This window comes from Mixophyes fleayi, chromosome 8 (genome assembly GCF_038048845.1).
Source record: "Mixophyes fleayi isolate aMixFle1 chromosome 8, aMixFle1.hap1, whole genome shotgun sequence".
NCBI classification, from domain to species: domain Eukaryota; kingdom Metazoa; phylum Chordata; class Amphibia; order Anura; family Limnodynastidae; genus Mixophyes; species Mixophyes fleayi.
The window spans coordinates 67,085,709-67,102,300 of NC_134409.1; the positions used below are offsets into that span (position 1 = coordinate 67,085,709).

The 16,592-nt window shown below is 37.9% G+C and overlaps 1 protein-coding gene across 1 annotated transcript in view; it reads left to right on the plus strand.

Moving 5' to 3' along the window:
* HMCN1 (hemicentin 1) overlaps nucleotides 1-16,592 on the plus strand; it is a 295,243-nt gene that overhangs the window by 36,891 nt on the left and 241,760 nt on the right. Inside the window, exons 2-4 of the mRNA XM_075182670.1 lie at nucleotides 9,308-9,378; nucleotides 12,670-12,828; nucleotides 15,750-15,872. Of these exons, the coding sequence (XP_075038771.1) occupies nucleotides 9,308-9,378; nucleotides 12,670-12,828; nucleotides 15,750-15,872 (353 nt within the window). The remainder of the gene's footprint in view (nucleotides 1-9,307; nucleotides 9,379-12,669; nucleotides 12,829-15,749; nucleotides 15,873-16,592) is intronic.

Here is a 16,592-nt window from a genome sequence, read left to right on the forward strand (position 1 = left end):
GAGGAACTGCTCCTGTAGAATAAGATCCTTTAGCTTATCATAGTCCAGTACTTGCAATCCCTCAATCCATTGATGCATCATGGATGATAATTGTGCTAACAGTCCGGCATAGGAATCAGAGGGACTGCGCCTTGAGTCTCTGAACTTCCGCCTGTAAGCCTCAGGAGTTATGTTCAAATAAAGTAACAAGGCTTTCTTAATTGCGACATAATCGCTGTTCAGTTCCAGAGGAAGGTCTGTAAATACTTCCAAAGCTTTCCCTCTCAGTCCAGGGGTTAAATAGCTGGCCCACTCACTGGGGTTCAGTTCAAACTGTCGGCAAGTCCTTTCAAATCCCCTCAGGAACACATCAAGGTCGCCGTCTTTTTCCACACAAGGAATTGGTCATGCCTGGGTTTTTTCCTACCCGTACTTCGGTCTGCCGACGGGCTGCTGATCCTGGTGAGTTCCAGCTGGTGTTCGCGTTCAGCTTGTCGCTCTGCTGCCACCCTGTCTGCAGTGGCTTGTCTCTCTGCAGCTTCCCTGTCTGCAGCAGCTTGTCTTTCTGCAGCTTTCCCGTCTGCACAGTGTTCGGCAGCTTCCCTGTCTGCTCGGCGTTCTGCAACCTCTTGGAGTTGCTGGATCAGCCACAGTGATGTTGCAGGATTGACATTATTGTTTGAGAGCAGTGTGAAGGTAGCTGTCCAGGGTAGACTCCTCACTTGGTTCAACAGAGGTATTTGTGGTAATGTCCTGTGCTGACTGCTCTCCGGAAGCAGAGAGATTTTCTCCACTGTCTCCTCCGACAATTGGTTTCTGATCAACCTCCACAAGCTTGGAATCAGTTGCTCTTGGTTCCTGCCGGGGACAATAGCAATTCCTCTTTCGACACACAAAGCCAAAGCTCATCCTTTTTTATCTGCTTATAGACAGGGGCCATCCTGGACTTCACACTTACACCAAATAAAACATAGAAAGAAAACAAGGGGGGGGAGAGAAACTATTTGCGCAGTGTGTCTTAAAATTTTGTAAGCCTTGAGCGTAATCTCCACTCAATTAGGATGCTGAATCTCTAGAGACACACACCACTCATTTATTTACGTTCTTATGATAAAAAGCATTTTTCCACATAGCCCTCACCCCCCACCTTTGGAGTTTAGCTGTCAATAAGGACAGATTGATCTCATAAATGTCACAGGGCTTTTGAAGGGAGCTAGGAATGTCCTGACCTGCAAGATGGATATAAATATATATATATATATATATATATATATATATATATATATCCATCTTGCAGGTAGAGCTGCTGTAGAAGTTGTAGCTCAGATTTGAAAGTTATTGTAAATCGCTGGAGAGAATAGAGTAGAAAGATTGATCATTCAATAGTCTGAGTCCGAGTACCGAGGCCGAACGTCATTGTGACATCGTCGGATCTCGGGGCTCGGTTCTCGCGATACTTGAAGATTATAAATACACGCCTCCACAGCAATCCATCGCCATTTGACAGAGGGAGAGAGCAGGGTGTAGTCACAGGCTGATTGGAGCAGGGACAGAGAATACAATATTCTGATTCCAATTTTGCCAACAAAAATCGCTAGAGAAGAGAGGAGGATAGAGGAGTCTTTTTTTTTTTTTCAATATTTGGCACTCAAAGTGCTTTTTGGGTGCCCCCCATTATTTTGCCTAAATATTTCTGGCTGTCAAAATTACTATCTGTCAGCAGATTAACCAAATAATTTTAGCACACCACAGTATTTTTGGGGTGTTCCCCATAATTGTGCATAAATATTTCTGGCTGTCCAAAGTATTATCTGTCAGCAGATTTACCAAATAATTTTTAGCACTCCCCAGTGCTTTTGGGTTGTTCCCCATAATTGTGCATAAATATTTCTGGCTGTCCAAAGTATTATCTGTCAGCAGATTTACCAAATAATTTTTAGCACTCCCGGTGCTTTTGGGGTGTTCCCCATAATTGTGCATAAATATTTCTGGCTGTCAAAAGTCATATTTGTCAGCAATATCTACCAAATAATTTTTAGCACTCCCAAGTGCTTTTGGGGTGTCCCCCATAATTGTGCATAAATATTTCTGGCTGTCCAAAGTATTATCTGTCAGCACATTTACCAAATAATTTTTAGCACTCCCAAGTGCTTTTGGGGTGTCCCCCATAATTGTGCATAGATATTTCTGGCTGTCCAAAGTATTATCTGTCAGCAGATTTACCAAATAATTTTTAGCACTTCCAAGTGCTTTTGGGGTGTCCCCCATAATTGTGCATAAATATTTCTGGCTGTCCAAAGTATTATCTGTCAGCAGATTTACCAAATAATTTTTAGCACTCCCAAGTGCTTTTTGGGTGTCCCCCATTCTTTTGCATTAATATTTCTGGCTGTCAAAAGTACTATATGTCAGCAGACTTCAAATATAATTTTTAGCACTCCCAAATGCTTTTGGGGTGTCCCCCATTTTTTTGCATTCATTTTTGGGGCTGTCAAAAGTCATATTTGTCAGCAGTATCTAAAACAATTTGTAGCACTACAAGTGCGTTGGGCTCATAATGGATTCTAAGCAGTCCACATAAGAGCAAAATCAGCAACTAGGTCCTGTCACCTGTCCTGATGGTAGTGTTCCCAGTACGTCATCTGGGAAAGGCGATGTCAAACTACAGTCTTTTGAAATGAGTCAAAAAAACACACACCAAAAAAATATTTACTGTGTTGAAGCGCAAAAGAAGTGTAACTGAGGAAAAGTTAACTGCCGATAAAAAAAAAATTGCCAAGATGCCATTCTACACACGCAGTGGCAAAGAAAGAATGAGGCCTTCGCCTTTCTCTATTAGTGGGCGATCAAAAAATGTTACTGAGCCTTCTTCTTGTACGGACACTCGTGACAAAGCAAAACCAAGTAATTTGGAGTCTAAAAGTGGTGCACAAGTACTGTTACGCGTGAAAGCCGAGCTGCAAGAAAACAGTAAGGCATTAGAGGATAATGTATGCTCTGAATCAGAAATGACACCAATCCCTGGGGAGAGTCCATCCACCAGTGGTATGTCTAATTGTGAGCATTCTGTTAGTGACAGTGTACCCATAAAGAAGGTTCCTTTCAGCAGTTCTGCTGATGTGTGCCTTAACAGCCCGAGTGTAGTCGGTGATACACCAATTGAGGATGCCACTTTTGAATTAGAAGAGAATGAGGGGGAGATTTGTGTAGGCGACGAGGGAACTAATGATGATGTTGATGATTATGATGCAGACAGATACCAAATTGCCTTTCTCAATTTCTATTTATATTCTAGACTCTATAACGGCTGAATAGTTTTCTATTTTACTCCTAGTGGAGAGGGGGTCTGATGCAGACAGATACCAAACTACAGTGGTCCATTTATTTTTACTTTCTAATTCCACAGTCTATGCAGGCTGCTTTTTTTCTATTCAACTACAAGTGGAGGGTGGGGGGGTGGGGGCATAGATAGCCACCAAACTACCGTGGTCCATTTATTTTTACTTTCTAATTCCACAGTCTATGCAGACTGCTTTTTTTCTACAAGTGGAGGGTGTAATATGCACCCAAAGACGATGGCTGCATTGCCAATAAGCAAAGAGGAAGACAACCAGGTTTGATGGAGAATTAAGGACGGCCTACCAGGGACTAAACAGTTTTCTTCCTAATTTATTAGCTTTAGAATTACCTTACTTATCCAAGAAACAGGTGGAGCACTAAATTAGGTTATTTTATGCACAAAAACATTGATTTTTAAACAAAATTGCAAAACAAAACCAAACAAAACCAAAACCAAAACACGCAAGGGCGGTTTTGCAAAACCAAACCCAAAACACGAAGGTAATCCAGATCCAAAACCAAAAACAAAACCAAAATACGAGGGTCAGTGACCATCTCTAGTCAGCATATACATAAATAGAAGAATTTTGTACCTAATATAGCTCTATTGGGATAAGCTCACCCGTCAACCTCAAGTCATCTCCTGTAGGGGTGTTCCTAGCAACCCTAACATGGGAAACAAAAGTATATTCAGGGTGTCACAATTAAAACCTTCCTTGAGCCTCCATTTTTAAAGCATACTGCAACTGAGAGGAGGGATCTGACTCCCAAAAAACAAATTAGAAATTAGTAAAACCAAGGCGCGCTTATTAAAATTATTGAAATGTGTACAAGTGAACAAATTAATCTGAAAAAAGTGCAGCCAGGACAACTAAGACCACTGTGTATGTGAAAACAAAATTAAAGATAGTCTAGTAGTCTAAAACAAACAATCTAAAAATATAGTACAATATAGCTATGTTGGTATAAGCTCATCTCCTGTAGGTGAGTCCCTATCTCTGGCATGTGAAACAAAAGTCATATTTAAAACTTTCCTTGAGCCTCCATTTTAATGCATCCAGCACCTGAGGGAAACAGTCAAAAATAAATTAGAAATCAGTGAAACTAAGATGTGCTTCTTTAAATTAATGAAATGTGTAGAAGTGAATAGAATCTTTTGAAAAAATTCAGCCAGAACAACTAAGAACACTATGTATGTGCTATTGATGCTAGGGATTCACCTACAGGAGATGCCTTGATGTTGGCAGGTGAACTTTTCCTAATATAGCTATATTTTGCACAAAAGTCTCCTATTTATGTATATGCTGACACATAGGATCTGATTAACCTTTGGATGAAAGGCACTAATCTCTCAAATGCAATATATACACCAGAAATTATGTGGCAATAATTAAAGCCATTTGTCAGACACTCAAGTTATTGAGCTTTTAAGCAGTCTGTTTCCATCGATCTCCATCTGCAGACCAAATGGCAGACTGCAGTATCTGTTCAATGAAATACTGACGTTAGAGGCAGTCACAATGCACCTTGACATTTCTGTGTTTATTATACTTAAAAGAAGCTGTGCTGTTTTAAGGTTCGTCTTATTATAGTGTTCTGGTCCAAGTGTGAACTGCACTAAAACTCATCCCACAGAAAACAATGTCTTCAATTTTTAACTCTGCCATATACTAGTCCATTGTAAACCTACCTGCCTGCAAGTAACATCTCTTTATGTGCTTCTATGTTTCATGTTTCATGTGATGTCATTCATCAATCTCCTTGCAGATATTTCCTTCCAACAACAATTCATCGTAGGCATTTTTAGCAGGCTCGGTTCCTCCGAGAACCAAACACACCTGAACTTAGCAGATCCAAGTGGTACATTCGGGCGCCCTTGGAATTGAAAACGAGGCAAAACATCTCAGATCATACGAGCTTTGGATTCTATAACTTCCGCCCTCCACAGCAATCCAGCGACATTTCACAGAGGGACACAGAAGGGGTAGCGCAGTTCTTGGCAGTCTCTAGTGCAGTTGGGCAGCATCATAGGTAGAAAAGAAAGAGGAGGGGTAGCAGAGTTCTTTACATTGCTGAAATAGAAATAGGTCTGGCAGGCTTTGTCTTCTAAATCTGCAGTCACATTGTGCTGTGTTATATAGGTAAAACACAAAGAGGATGATTCCATTGCTCCATTGCTAATTGTTATTGCTGGAATACAAATAATAGGGCTGGCAGGCTTGGTCTAAATCTGCAGTTACATTTTACTGTATAATAGCTCACTCAGAAACAAGAGAGGTGGCAGGGTTCAGTGCTGAAACAGAAATTGTAATAATAGGGCTGTCACTGTTCTTAAAAGTCTCCAGTGACATTCTACTGTGCCATAACTCATAGCGAAACAGGAGGGGTAGCATTGTTCTTGTCACTCTCCAGTCTCAGTCATGATGATGATGTTCAAGTGCATAGTGGTTTTTAGTCAGGGAAACAAAAATGTAAATAAAAAGCTTGTACCTTTGTAAAGAAAAAAAACACATCTCTAAAAAAGGTGAAAGTTTACTGTAGAAAGACATAAAATTGCCAACATGCCATTTTACCCAAAATATTACCATGCATATAAGCATCAGCTAGCTCCCTTTTCTCAGCTAGATCTCAGCACCTGCAATCTACACTGTCATCATCCTCACCCACATCAGTGTGTACATCATCCTCACACAATGCTAATTCATCCCGATGCAATCCACCATTACAGAAGTCTCTGTACTTTGATGTATTTGCCAGTAATGGCCTTCCCCATGTAATTTGTAGTTCATTTCACGACAGAGCTGTCACGATCTTTGGGCAATTCTTTAACACCAGCCCAAATGTCAAAATGTTGTGCTGACTCATCTGCATCACCACTGGGTGTCTTGGGAAAGCTAAGTTTTTTCCTAGCAGCAGTTGCCAAAGAAACTGAGGGAGGATGAGTCGTTGTATCATGTACCACTTGAGCTGTCAGCTTGCTGACCAGGAACTCATTGCATCTCTTGAGATCTGGGTCAGTTGGAAAGAAAGATAAGACATAGCTCTTAAACCTAGGATCAAGCACAGTTGCCAAAATGTAATGATCCGATTTCAAGATGTTGATAACTCTTGGATCCTGGCGAAGCGAATAAAGTACTTAATGTACAGTCTAACATAATAAGCAGAATTGCTTTGTTTCAGTTCCTCCTTCAATTTTTCTGCCTGCTTTTCAAAAAGTCTATTTAGTAGAATCAATTGACTCAAGCTAACAGTGTCTGCAGTCTCTTCACAGGTGACTACTTAGAGTGGTTTCAGCACCTTGCATAACACTGAAAGTATTCTCCACTGTGCTGGACTAAAGTACATTCCCCCTAAATTATATTCTTGTTGCAGCTGCTGCATTCTCCTACATGCTGTTGCAGAATCCCAAAAATGACCCTAAATATTTTGGGACACAGACAGCATCTCCTGCATGTCATTGTCATTTTTTAAAAAGTTAATTTTGTTTGCAAAACAGGGAATGTGATGGAATTTCCCCCACTCTAATGCTCTAACAATATTGATGTCGTTATCAAAAATCACATCTTTAGTAGAGTCCGAGCAGGATATGTCATGTTGCAATTATTAAAGTAATTCTATCGTTTTCAAATAAGCATTGCCCAATCAATTGTATGTGTTTCCAAAGCACAAAGTGATTTATTTTAGCAGATGTAAATAGTCAACAATTTAATACATTATTATATTATGATACAGTACAGTACAGCCAATACCAAAAGATAAATACATACCAATGCTATCGCATGCGCTCGCTGCGCAAACCACGGGACCCAGTGCACAGTATATCTGTTTAGAATACTGTGTCAGTTGACTGAGAGCCAGGGGGAGTGCAGCTATGATTATATACAGTACAGTGTTACATAGTGAACAATAGAGATGACGTAGATTGTTTCTATAGGTTCAGACGTTAGGTGGGTCCAGGGTAAACAGGTCATAGGCTGATTCAATCTAAGGAATCCAAAGGTGGGGGTCGTCTCTCCAGGGAGTCTGCTCCTTTCATAGCCAGCATCATATAAAAGGTTTATTCCCTAATATCAATAACTAAAGAATGCAATGTGCGATCTCTTCGCCGACTGCATCGGACAGCTGCTGATGAATAGGGTTTCAGTATGATACCAGACATGCCACCTTTCCCACAACCTGAACCATATATATCACTGAAGTGTACGTATAATGATTTTATATATATATTTATATATATAACACTAATAAACCAAATATTATCTGCTCATAAATTACAGTGTAACGAAACCAATATGAATATGAATTATATAAATAACTAAATGTTGTAATGCGAGTGTGTGCGTGCGTATTTTACCGTGCGATCGCACCACGCCACGTGTTACGTGGCATACGGATCGCAATCGCACGGCAAAACAATATTAAACCAATATACCTACGTTCATCCAATTATACGACTTTGACACAATGACATCCCTTAGTTTTTCAAACAGATTGTCAGCGTTCACTCCCGCCTTCAAGACTTCTCCCATGCTGCTCCCCACTTATGGAATTCCCTACCACGCTCAATCAGACTTTCCCAAAGCCTTCAAATCTTTGGATGCTCTTTGAAACCCATCTCTTTTTTAGTGGTGACCTTTTCATCGATAACACTATTCACACTAATGTAACCTCACAACTATCCCAATCTCCACTCTGAGCCACACTCGTTTCTCTTGTTTGAGCTGTGCCGTCTTCTCTTTAGAATGTAACCTCTCTACTGAGTACGGTCCTCCATACCCTTTGTTTTCATGTCTCCATTACTTTTTGTCTGCCTTGTCTGTTCATGTTTTACATATGTCTTGTTTTATGTATGTCCTTGTCTTCCTTACTGTACGGTGCTGTGGAGCACTGTGGTCCCTTACAAATCTACGATAATAATAATAATAATAATAATAATAATAATAATAAGCCTCTTAGTGAAGCACTCTTCATTCTACTATCAAACATAATTTGAATTGCTGCAGTAAAGGACCCTATGTATTCATGGGACAACAAATACTATTATAAAAAATATTCGATGATCTATCTAAGCAATTATACAGATTCCAAGGTGTGAATCAAATATTACTGGAAATGTGAAAAAAAAAATGCAAAGTATAATTAGAACAAAAAACTATATTATCTACTATATAAATGCCTAGTGGCGTGTGTGGAAAAAAAACCCAAGCTGCAGCGCCACCTGCTGGGCAGAGTTATACACTGACCTATATATTTCTTGAAGGAGAAGTGACAGTTGGGAGTGGTTGGTGGCTGCCGGGGGTGACAGTAGGGAGTTTTTAACACCTTAAGTAGCTTGATGAAGGATGTGGCGATGAAGATGAAGGATGAGGTGATGGAGAAAAATGATGAGGTGGTGACATGTGGACAAAACCACGTTAAAAAAGGGCGCTTGCGTCGGGAAGTAACGCTCTTCCCCTGAGGAGGCCTGGGCTAGGCCCAAATGCATGACAAGAACCTTTTTAACACCTTAAGTAGCTTGATTTGACTAGAATGCATGAGTATCATGCACGGGTTAACTTGTATATAACATAATACCAATATTTATAATTAACCTATAAAAAAAATAAAAAATGAGTGTTATTCGTAGTGTTCAGAAATTCCCAATTGCTTCTAAGGGGTAGATTTACTAAACTGCGGGTTTGAAAAAGTGGAGATGTTGCCAATAGCAACCAATCAGATTCTAGCTATTATTTATTTAGTGCATTCTACAAAATGACAGCTATAGGCAACATCTCCACTTTTTCAAACCCGCAGTATGGAAAAATTAAATATACCCCTAAATGTTTTAGGGCAAGTGGTAAAAAAAACTCATTCATTTTAAGTATTTTTTTGGGGGAGGTTTTCATATATTTTCCATGTATTTAACCATACATCATAATGCGTAGACAAACATAAATATTAAACAATAATTATTCATTAAATAATATTTCACTATTTCATTTTTTTGCAGAAATTGGTCCAGTCACAATCACAACGGATCCAGAGACATTTCAGAATGAACTTAAAGAGCTCTATGTACAGGTTAGTAAAGAATATTAAAATTACATCTCCCAAATCTTGTCCAAAAATGGTGTCTTTTGGGAATGCTTAAACTATGTGCTTTTCTAGGTATCAAAGAGAAGCATTCATAAAAAATCAGACTATAACATGATGACAGGTTTAAGTGAAGTGGTAACACACTTTCCTTCCATTCAGTGTTTTCTGAGCTGAAATGCTACGTAGTGATAGAGGACAAGGCATAGAGTTGAATATTACACTTTCCTATTATACCACATTTAATCCCCAGTTTATCTTTAGTCCAACATATATATATAAAACTCAGTTGTGTATGGAAGAGTTGAAAGTCATCTATTTAAAAAAAAAAATTTGGTATTTAATTTTTTGTAATCGAATGCTACTCTAAAAGCTTGCATGTGTAATGTATCTCTGCAAAGTATGGAATAATTTAACCTAAATATTGCTGTTAAACCCATACATTTGTAAACAAGGCAACCTTTCCATTCCTTCTCTCTTATAAACTATCCCATACACTTTGCCATTTGTTAATCTATTTGTTGCTCTTTGAATGCTTTATAAATGGGTGCATTCTGTAATGGAGAGAAAATTAAATTTTATAATGTTAGTGTATGGAAAAAAATCTCCATCTCTTCTTATGCTAATGGGTGATAAGTGGACAGGATTTGGTTACAATATATATCACGTCACAAGACCATTTTACTTTTATAGAATACATGTAATGTAGCCATGTTTATGATTAAATAAGCACACATATTAAAAATTAAAGTGTCCTGTCTGAATGAAACGGAACAAATATCAGAACGCCAATTTTCTTAACAAAAAAATGGAAAGAAAAAAAAAGTACATAAAGGGACATTTTTTTACATCCTAAATACTTTTATTAAAATATAGTGTAACAATCTCTTGGCATTCCATCAAAGACATTTTACAAAACATTTTCAGAATCCTCCACATTTTTAGACTATCCCCTATAATAGAGATAGTTCAGTATGTTAACTTTCCATTGTTTATTTTTATTTTGTTGAAATACTATATAATACTATAGGTTTGTTTCTTCAATACACGATTGGAGCTCACTATTGACAAGCAATTCTCTTGATATTCTTTCATGACTACACACTGTACAGTAGAGATAGGCATTGCAATGGGAGAGTGCAGCTGTGCTGAGAAGAAGATGGTTAGATGACTGGAGGAGATTTTAAACTAGGAACTTGGGGAGTAAGATAGAAGCAGAGTGCAATATATTATAGTAATATATAGTACTGATTAGGGTTTTATATAAGCTATGTACCATAAATAATTGTACTGAAATTCAATTATTATTACAAATTGAAAAATCAGCAAAGAGAAACGTGGGTCCTGCTCGATGGGTGATTTCAACTGTCCATATTTGAATTGGGAAAAAGGTGGTTTTGACAAAGGAAGTTGATTTAATCTATATTGAAAGACAATAATCTTTTGCAAGTTGTAGAACAATAAACTAGAGGAATAGCTCTATGGACTATGGAATATTGAGGGACAATTAGCAAGTAGTAATCACAAAATGGTAGCATTTGACTTGAGATTCAATAAAACATTTTGTAAGGGATTTACAAGAACTTGCCTTGAAAGCCATTATCATTTTAAATTTCCTCTGCAAAGTTGCTGAATATCGGCAACTTGTAGAAACTGCAGCTTAATACATTTATCCTCTAGAATGTATAAAAAGAGGGATATGTGCATGTAATGAAAACATAGTGTTAACTTTGGATAAGTCACTACAATTTTGGGCACCTTAATGTAAAGAGGATATCTGAGAACTTGTAAGGGTTCAGAACTGGTAGTTTCATTGAAAAGTGAACGTAAGGGCTAAATTATAAAGAAATTTTCCAAATCAAGGTTTTTTTTTACTCTTAATTCACATGCATAACTTTTTAACTGACTAATACAAAGATTTGTCTAACAAACTTTTCCTACCAATAACCATATGGAGAACAAGTGGTCATTGTTTGCGAATGGAAGAAACATGGTTTCACTGAGCATAGAAAGGATTTCTGTACCGTACGGGTGGTAAAGTCGTGGAATTTTTTTTATCACATAAAGTGGCGATGGCAAATTCACTAACATAGTTTAAACATTTATTGAATGCCTTTGGTTATAGAAATAGTATCAGTAGCTAATAACTGTAGAAGACATAATGGGGGTTTTTGTTCCAGGGAATTTATCTGATTGCCATTTTTGGAGGCAGGAAGGATTTTATTTCCCCATGTAACCTCTTGAAAGGATAAGTCCAAGTGTTTTAAAATGATCCCTTCCCCACCTAGTAAGACTGTAGCATTCCTATTTCATGGACCCTGGCATTTGGAGAGATCCTGCCAGCGCTATTTTCTAACAAAGGTGTTAATTGGACAGAACCATGGCTCTGTGAAGTATCTCTGGTACAGAATACGCTTTCTGCACTTCCCCTTCTGACATTTATGAGTGTAGCACTGGCAAAGGTTACAGTGCAGGTAAAGGTGAGTTTTTTCAAACTGCAGGGGCTCCTTGCATGTCATAATAATAGTGGTAATAATAATAATAATAATAATAATAATAATAATAATAATAATATGTAATTAAAAAATTACTATTATTATTATTTCCAATTTCTTACAATCAGTAAGTGAGAAAAGGCATAGCAGACTTTCCAAATATACTATCTGCTATTTTGCTTGTCTGTCCTTTGAAGTGTGTTACATTAAATGCGTGTAAATTGTTAACATCATTGAAATGGGACTGCTAATATTTGTTTTCTTGTTTGCGCCTTTGAAAACATATCCTTTTAAGACATACCACAGCTTCAAAAGGAATACACTGTGTCATTAACAGCTATTTTACTGCCACTTATTAAGCCTACCTAATGAGCTTGATCTAGTAATAAAACCACTTCAAGTAATTTTTCTTCAAATGACCCACCAATAATTGTGTCATAAACATCAGTTACAGATTTGTCTTGGTCTTGATTTTACAGAGTAAAGAAGATAAAGTTACATGTAGATTAAAGGAATGTTATGCTAGGTAATAGAAACCACAAGGTTGACAAATGACTCAGACCAAATTAAATTAAATATATTATATTTCAGTGGCTCTGAAGACAAAACAGAACCACCCCTGAGCTCTTCTGGATTTTACCTGAACAGTAATATAAATTTCTTTCAGTGTCATCAATATTATTATGTGATAAAAACAATATACTTCATAAACGCTGTGCGATATGCTGCATAATCACTTTTAGCTTCTACTGTTTTTTTTTTTTTTGTTTTTTTTGCAATACAGGGAGGTGGTGATTGTCCAGAGATGAGTGTTGGAGCTATTAAAATTGCTCTGGAAATATCTCTACCTGGATCTTTTATTTATGTTTTCACTGATGCAAGATCTAAGGATTACCAGCTTGCCAATGATGTTCTACAACTGATACAGCAGAAGCAGTCACAAGTAAGTAACTTTGGAGGTCAAATACAGGGCCTGATTATCCAGTAGGCTGACTAAGCTGCAGCCTAGGGTGCAGGGATCTGTGGAGGGAAAGGGGGGTGGGGAGAATATATTTTTTTTAAAATTGGAAAATTGGAAACTTTTGACAGGGAGAGGTATAAAGTGAATTTCATTTTAAAATATAGGAGAATAATTGTCCTCCAAATTAAAAAGGAAACATGAAAGAAAAAGGTAGTAAGGCTTTAATCTTGGCATATAGCCATGATAAAAACAATGAGTCATCCTTGGGCGAGCTCTTCAGGTTAAACAAGGAGAGACAAGGAAGAGGACAGGAGCAGGCTGTCAGTCCACCTCCGGCTTCACATCTTCACCCTCAGCAGTGCTTGTTCATGCCTCCATTCTGCTATACTCAGGGACAGGCTGGGCTGGGGGCAGGGGATATCTGCCCCCCCTGGCCGGTCCCATAGTGGGCTACCTTGGGTTGGGTCACTGGGCCACCTGCATTTTTTACCTGTAAAATGTTCCTGATAGACTGCTGAGCTGAGTCGTGCCCCCCGAGCGAAAATTTGCCAGCCCTCCCCTGGCTATACTGTTACGATTTTAATGAAAGCAAAATGAGTGGCAAAGATTGCCATGACTCTTTTAATAAGCCAAATTGAGCTGAGTAGCAAAAATACAGGAATATGAACACTGAGGGGTGAGGTGAAGGAAGCTGGATTTTAAATTAAGGATGCGTTGATTTTTACCTACCACATATTAGGCTGTCGTGGAAGGCGAGGGGACGCTAACAGCATATTAACCTAGGGGGGCCTGAACCATTAATCAGGCCTGGATCAAATATAAAGTTGAATCTAAAGCAAAATGTTGTATCGCAGTGTACTAATTTTATTGTTTCCGTTATCATTTTAATTACCTGATTATATGCAAAGGACATGTATCCTTTTTCTCATTACTACCAGATAGAATTGGATATAACTATGGCTCTAATTCACTGATCAACACTCATTTTATTGCCAATCACAATACAGTGATTTGGGGTAACTTTGTTGTTCTAATTTTGAATATGAATCGGTTGGCTCTAATTTTTTAGATATTTGCTACCCCATTGAATAATATAAAAACATAAAAATGCAAAAAATTGAGTGGTCAGGCAAAGCCTACTTACAAATCTCATTGGAATTGTCTCAAATCATACAAAAGTAAACACATGAAATACATAATGGTATTTTATGTGGTAAAATGACAAATAAACATAGTAAGCTAATTTGGATAATAATTACAATAAATGCATAGTTAAAAGTTGTTAGTAAGATTTTCTTTTATGTGCGTTATCAGGACAATCACATTGGAGGCTCCAGCAATAGTTGGCCATTATTTGTCTGTTCCATCAGACTTGATACCTTTCCTCCATCACCTTTATCTCTTGATGAAACCTATCAACTAGCAGCTGTCAACAGACTGCTGATTGGTTGACTGATCAATTATATATGGAGGGGGAATATTCTAGAATAATTGCGGAGTGAACATCTAGAATATTCATCTGTCTCACCTACTAGAACGTTTATGACTAAGTTCCCTATTAATTAAGAGTATCCATTATCTCAAAACTAGAGCCAATTCGAAAAGAAATGCTTTCCTTTGTGAATTCAGCAACCACAATATACCCTAAATTCGTTCAAATATCATGGGCTGTTTTATGTAAGCATTTGTAATGCAGTCCTTTGAGTTAAGCCCACCACCCGGTCACCACAATGTACTTATAGATTCTGTGGGACTTACAAGAGCAAGTGTATTTCTGTAAATAAGCATAGGAAATATGCTCTAACAGAGTTAGAGGGAGTAATTAACTCTTAAGTGGACACTCCTACTGAACCAATATCAGATCACATATTTGATCTGTGTGGTGGCAGCTACTACCACACAGCTGCCCTTGACAAGCATGTAAAAGAACCTACATATTATCTTATGGATTATCTTATACTTCATAAAAAAATATTTATCAGGTGGCAATTAAAGAGCACAGACAATATATTTTAACTGTTATTCATTAAAGCATGAGCTGCCAAGTCCCATAGTCAATATCCCTTAGAAGGTTCATTTGACTTCTTCACAGTTCATTACCAGTAGATATGACATGATTGATTGGTACTTGGTCCACATATTCAGAAGATTCTGTGTCAGAGAATGCTGCTTTGGCAGAAAAGTTCTACAGGTGGTTGTCTCTCGATAGTCAGTTCTTGCCACCCCTTGGGGTGGTTTGCATAGGAAAGTCCTATTGTATGTGTCCCACAAATGCCAGAGGAAAAAATAGGAATTTTTACTTACTTTTAACTCATTGTATCTGTGAAATATGCCCTTCCCCCTGAAGTGATCCCCAAGCCTCCCGGTACCCGACAGATTCTCCTCTGTATCCAGTGGAGGAGGTCTTTGGTCTTTTCACAGTGCATCCTACTGCTGCCATTCTGTGTGGGAAGGAACTTTGTGCAGAGCGCCAATGACTCCTACTGATGACATCACTGGTGCTCTGCACATAATGAATCAGTTGCGTGAGCAACATTGAAAGATGCATGCAGCTCCCACTTCATGAGCAGAGCATCATGAAGTGGGATATATCTCCTGACTGTCACTATAGTGAGAACAATTCCTTACTTCCAGATGCTAAATTACATGAATAGTCCACACATTACATTAACAGTACCCCACATTGCTGTTTTTTTATATGAAATCTAATTTTAATAGTAATTTTCTTTAAGTCGATTTTTAGCAATACATGAAAGCAAAGAGACTATTTCACTGCTTTCCAACTATATTGCCTCCTTTGACCTATATAACATTGTAAATGGCTACATGACTTTTCTATATTTTCAAATAAAGAATACTACTACAATGACAAGGAAATTATATGTGATACTGTGCTCTGCCAGGTTGTGTTTGTGCTGACTGGAGACTGTGATGATAGAAGCCATGTGGGTTATAAGATATATGAAGAAATTGCTTCTACTAGCTCCGGTCAAGTATTTCACCTGGACAAGAAGCAAGTTAATGAGGTAATAAAATTTATTAATACCAAAATATTCAATCTTTCAAAACGTGAATAAAACAAAGTGTAACAACCAAGAGATTTAAAGAAAGGTAAAATGTTGATACACCAGTATGTTAGTTACTTAGTGCTGAATGGTAAATACTGTATACGGTTATACAGGCTGTTGGACTTTTTGATGTCTCTCTTATTTTTTATAATAGCTTTTATTTTAGAATGTTACTAACAACATACAGACACATAACATGATTATCTGTTTATAACAAAACTATTACTAATATATTACTCAAAGCTGCATATTACAAACACAGACAGAACGTATACAAAAATGTATTTGCAAATAAACATGAACTTATTTAATCGTAATTTGAAACACAATACAGAACAAACATATGACTTGCAATCTAAATTAGTGGTATTAAAAGTAGAATTATACCCCATTCATACTGCAGCAAAATCCCGGGCTTTTCCTGGGGCGAGCTCAAACGACCCGGGTCTTGATGCAGTATGAATGGTACAAGTGAAAAATCCCGGGTCTAAAAACCCGGGTCTTCAACCCGGGATTTATCGAGGGGTAATTCCTGGGTCGGACCCGGGTTGCCTGCACTATGAATGGTGCAACTCGGGTTTTTGCATAGGGGGGAGAGAGTGAGAGAGAGATATTTTTTTTTTCTTCCATATTCCAGCTTTCAGCCAATGAAAAGTGCTCTGATGATGACTCCCACAA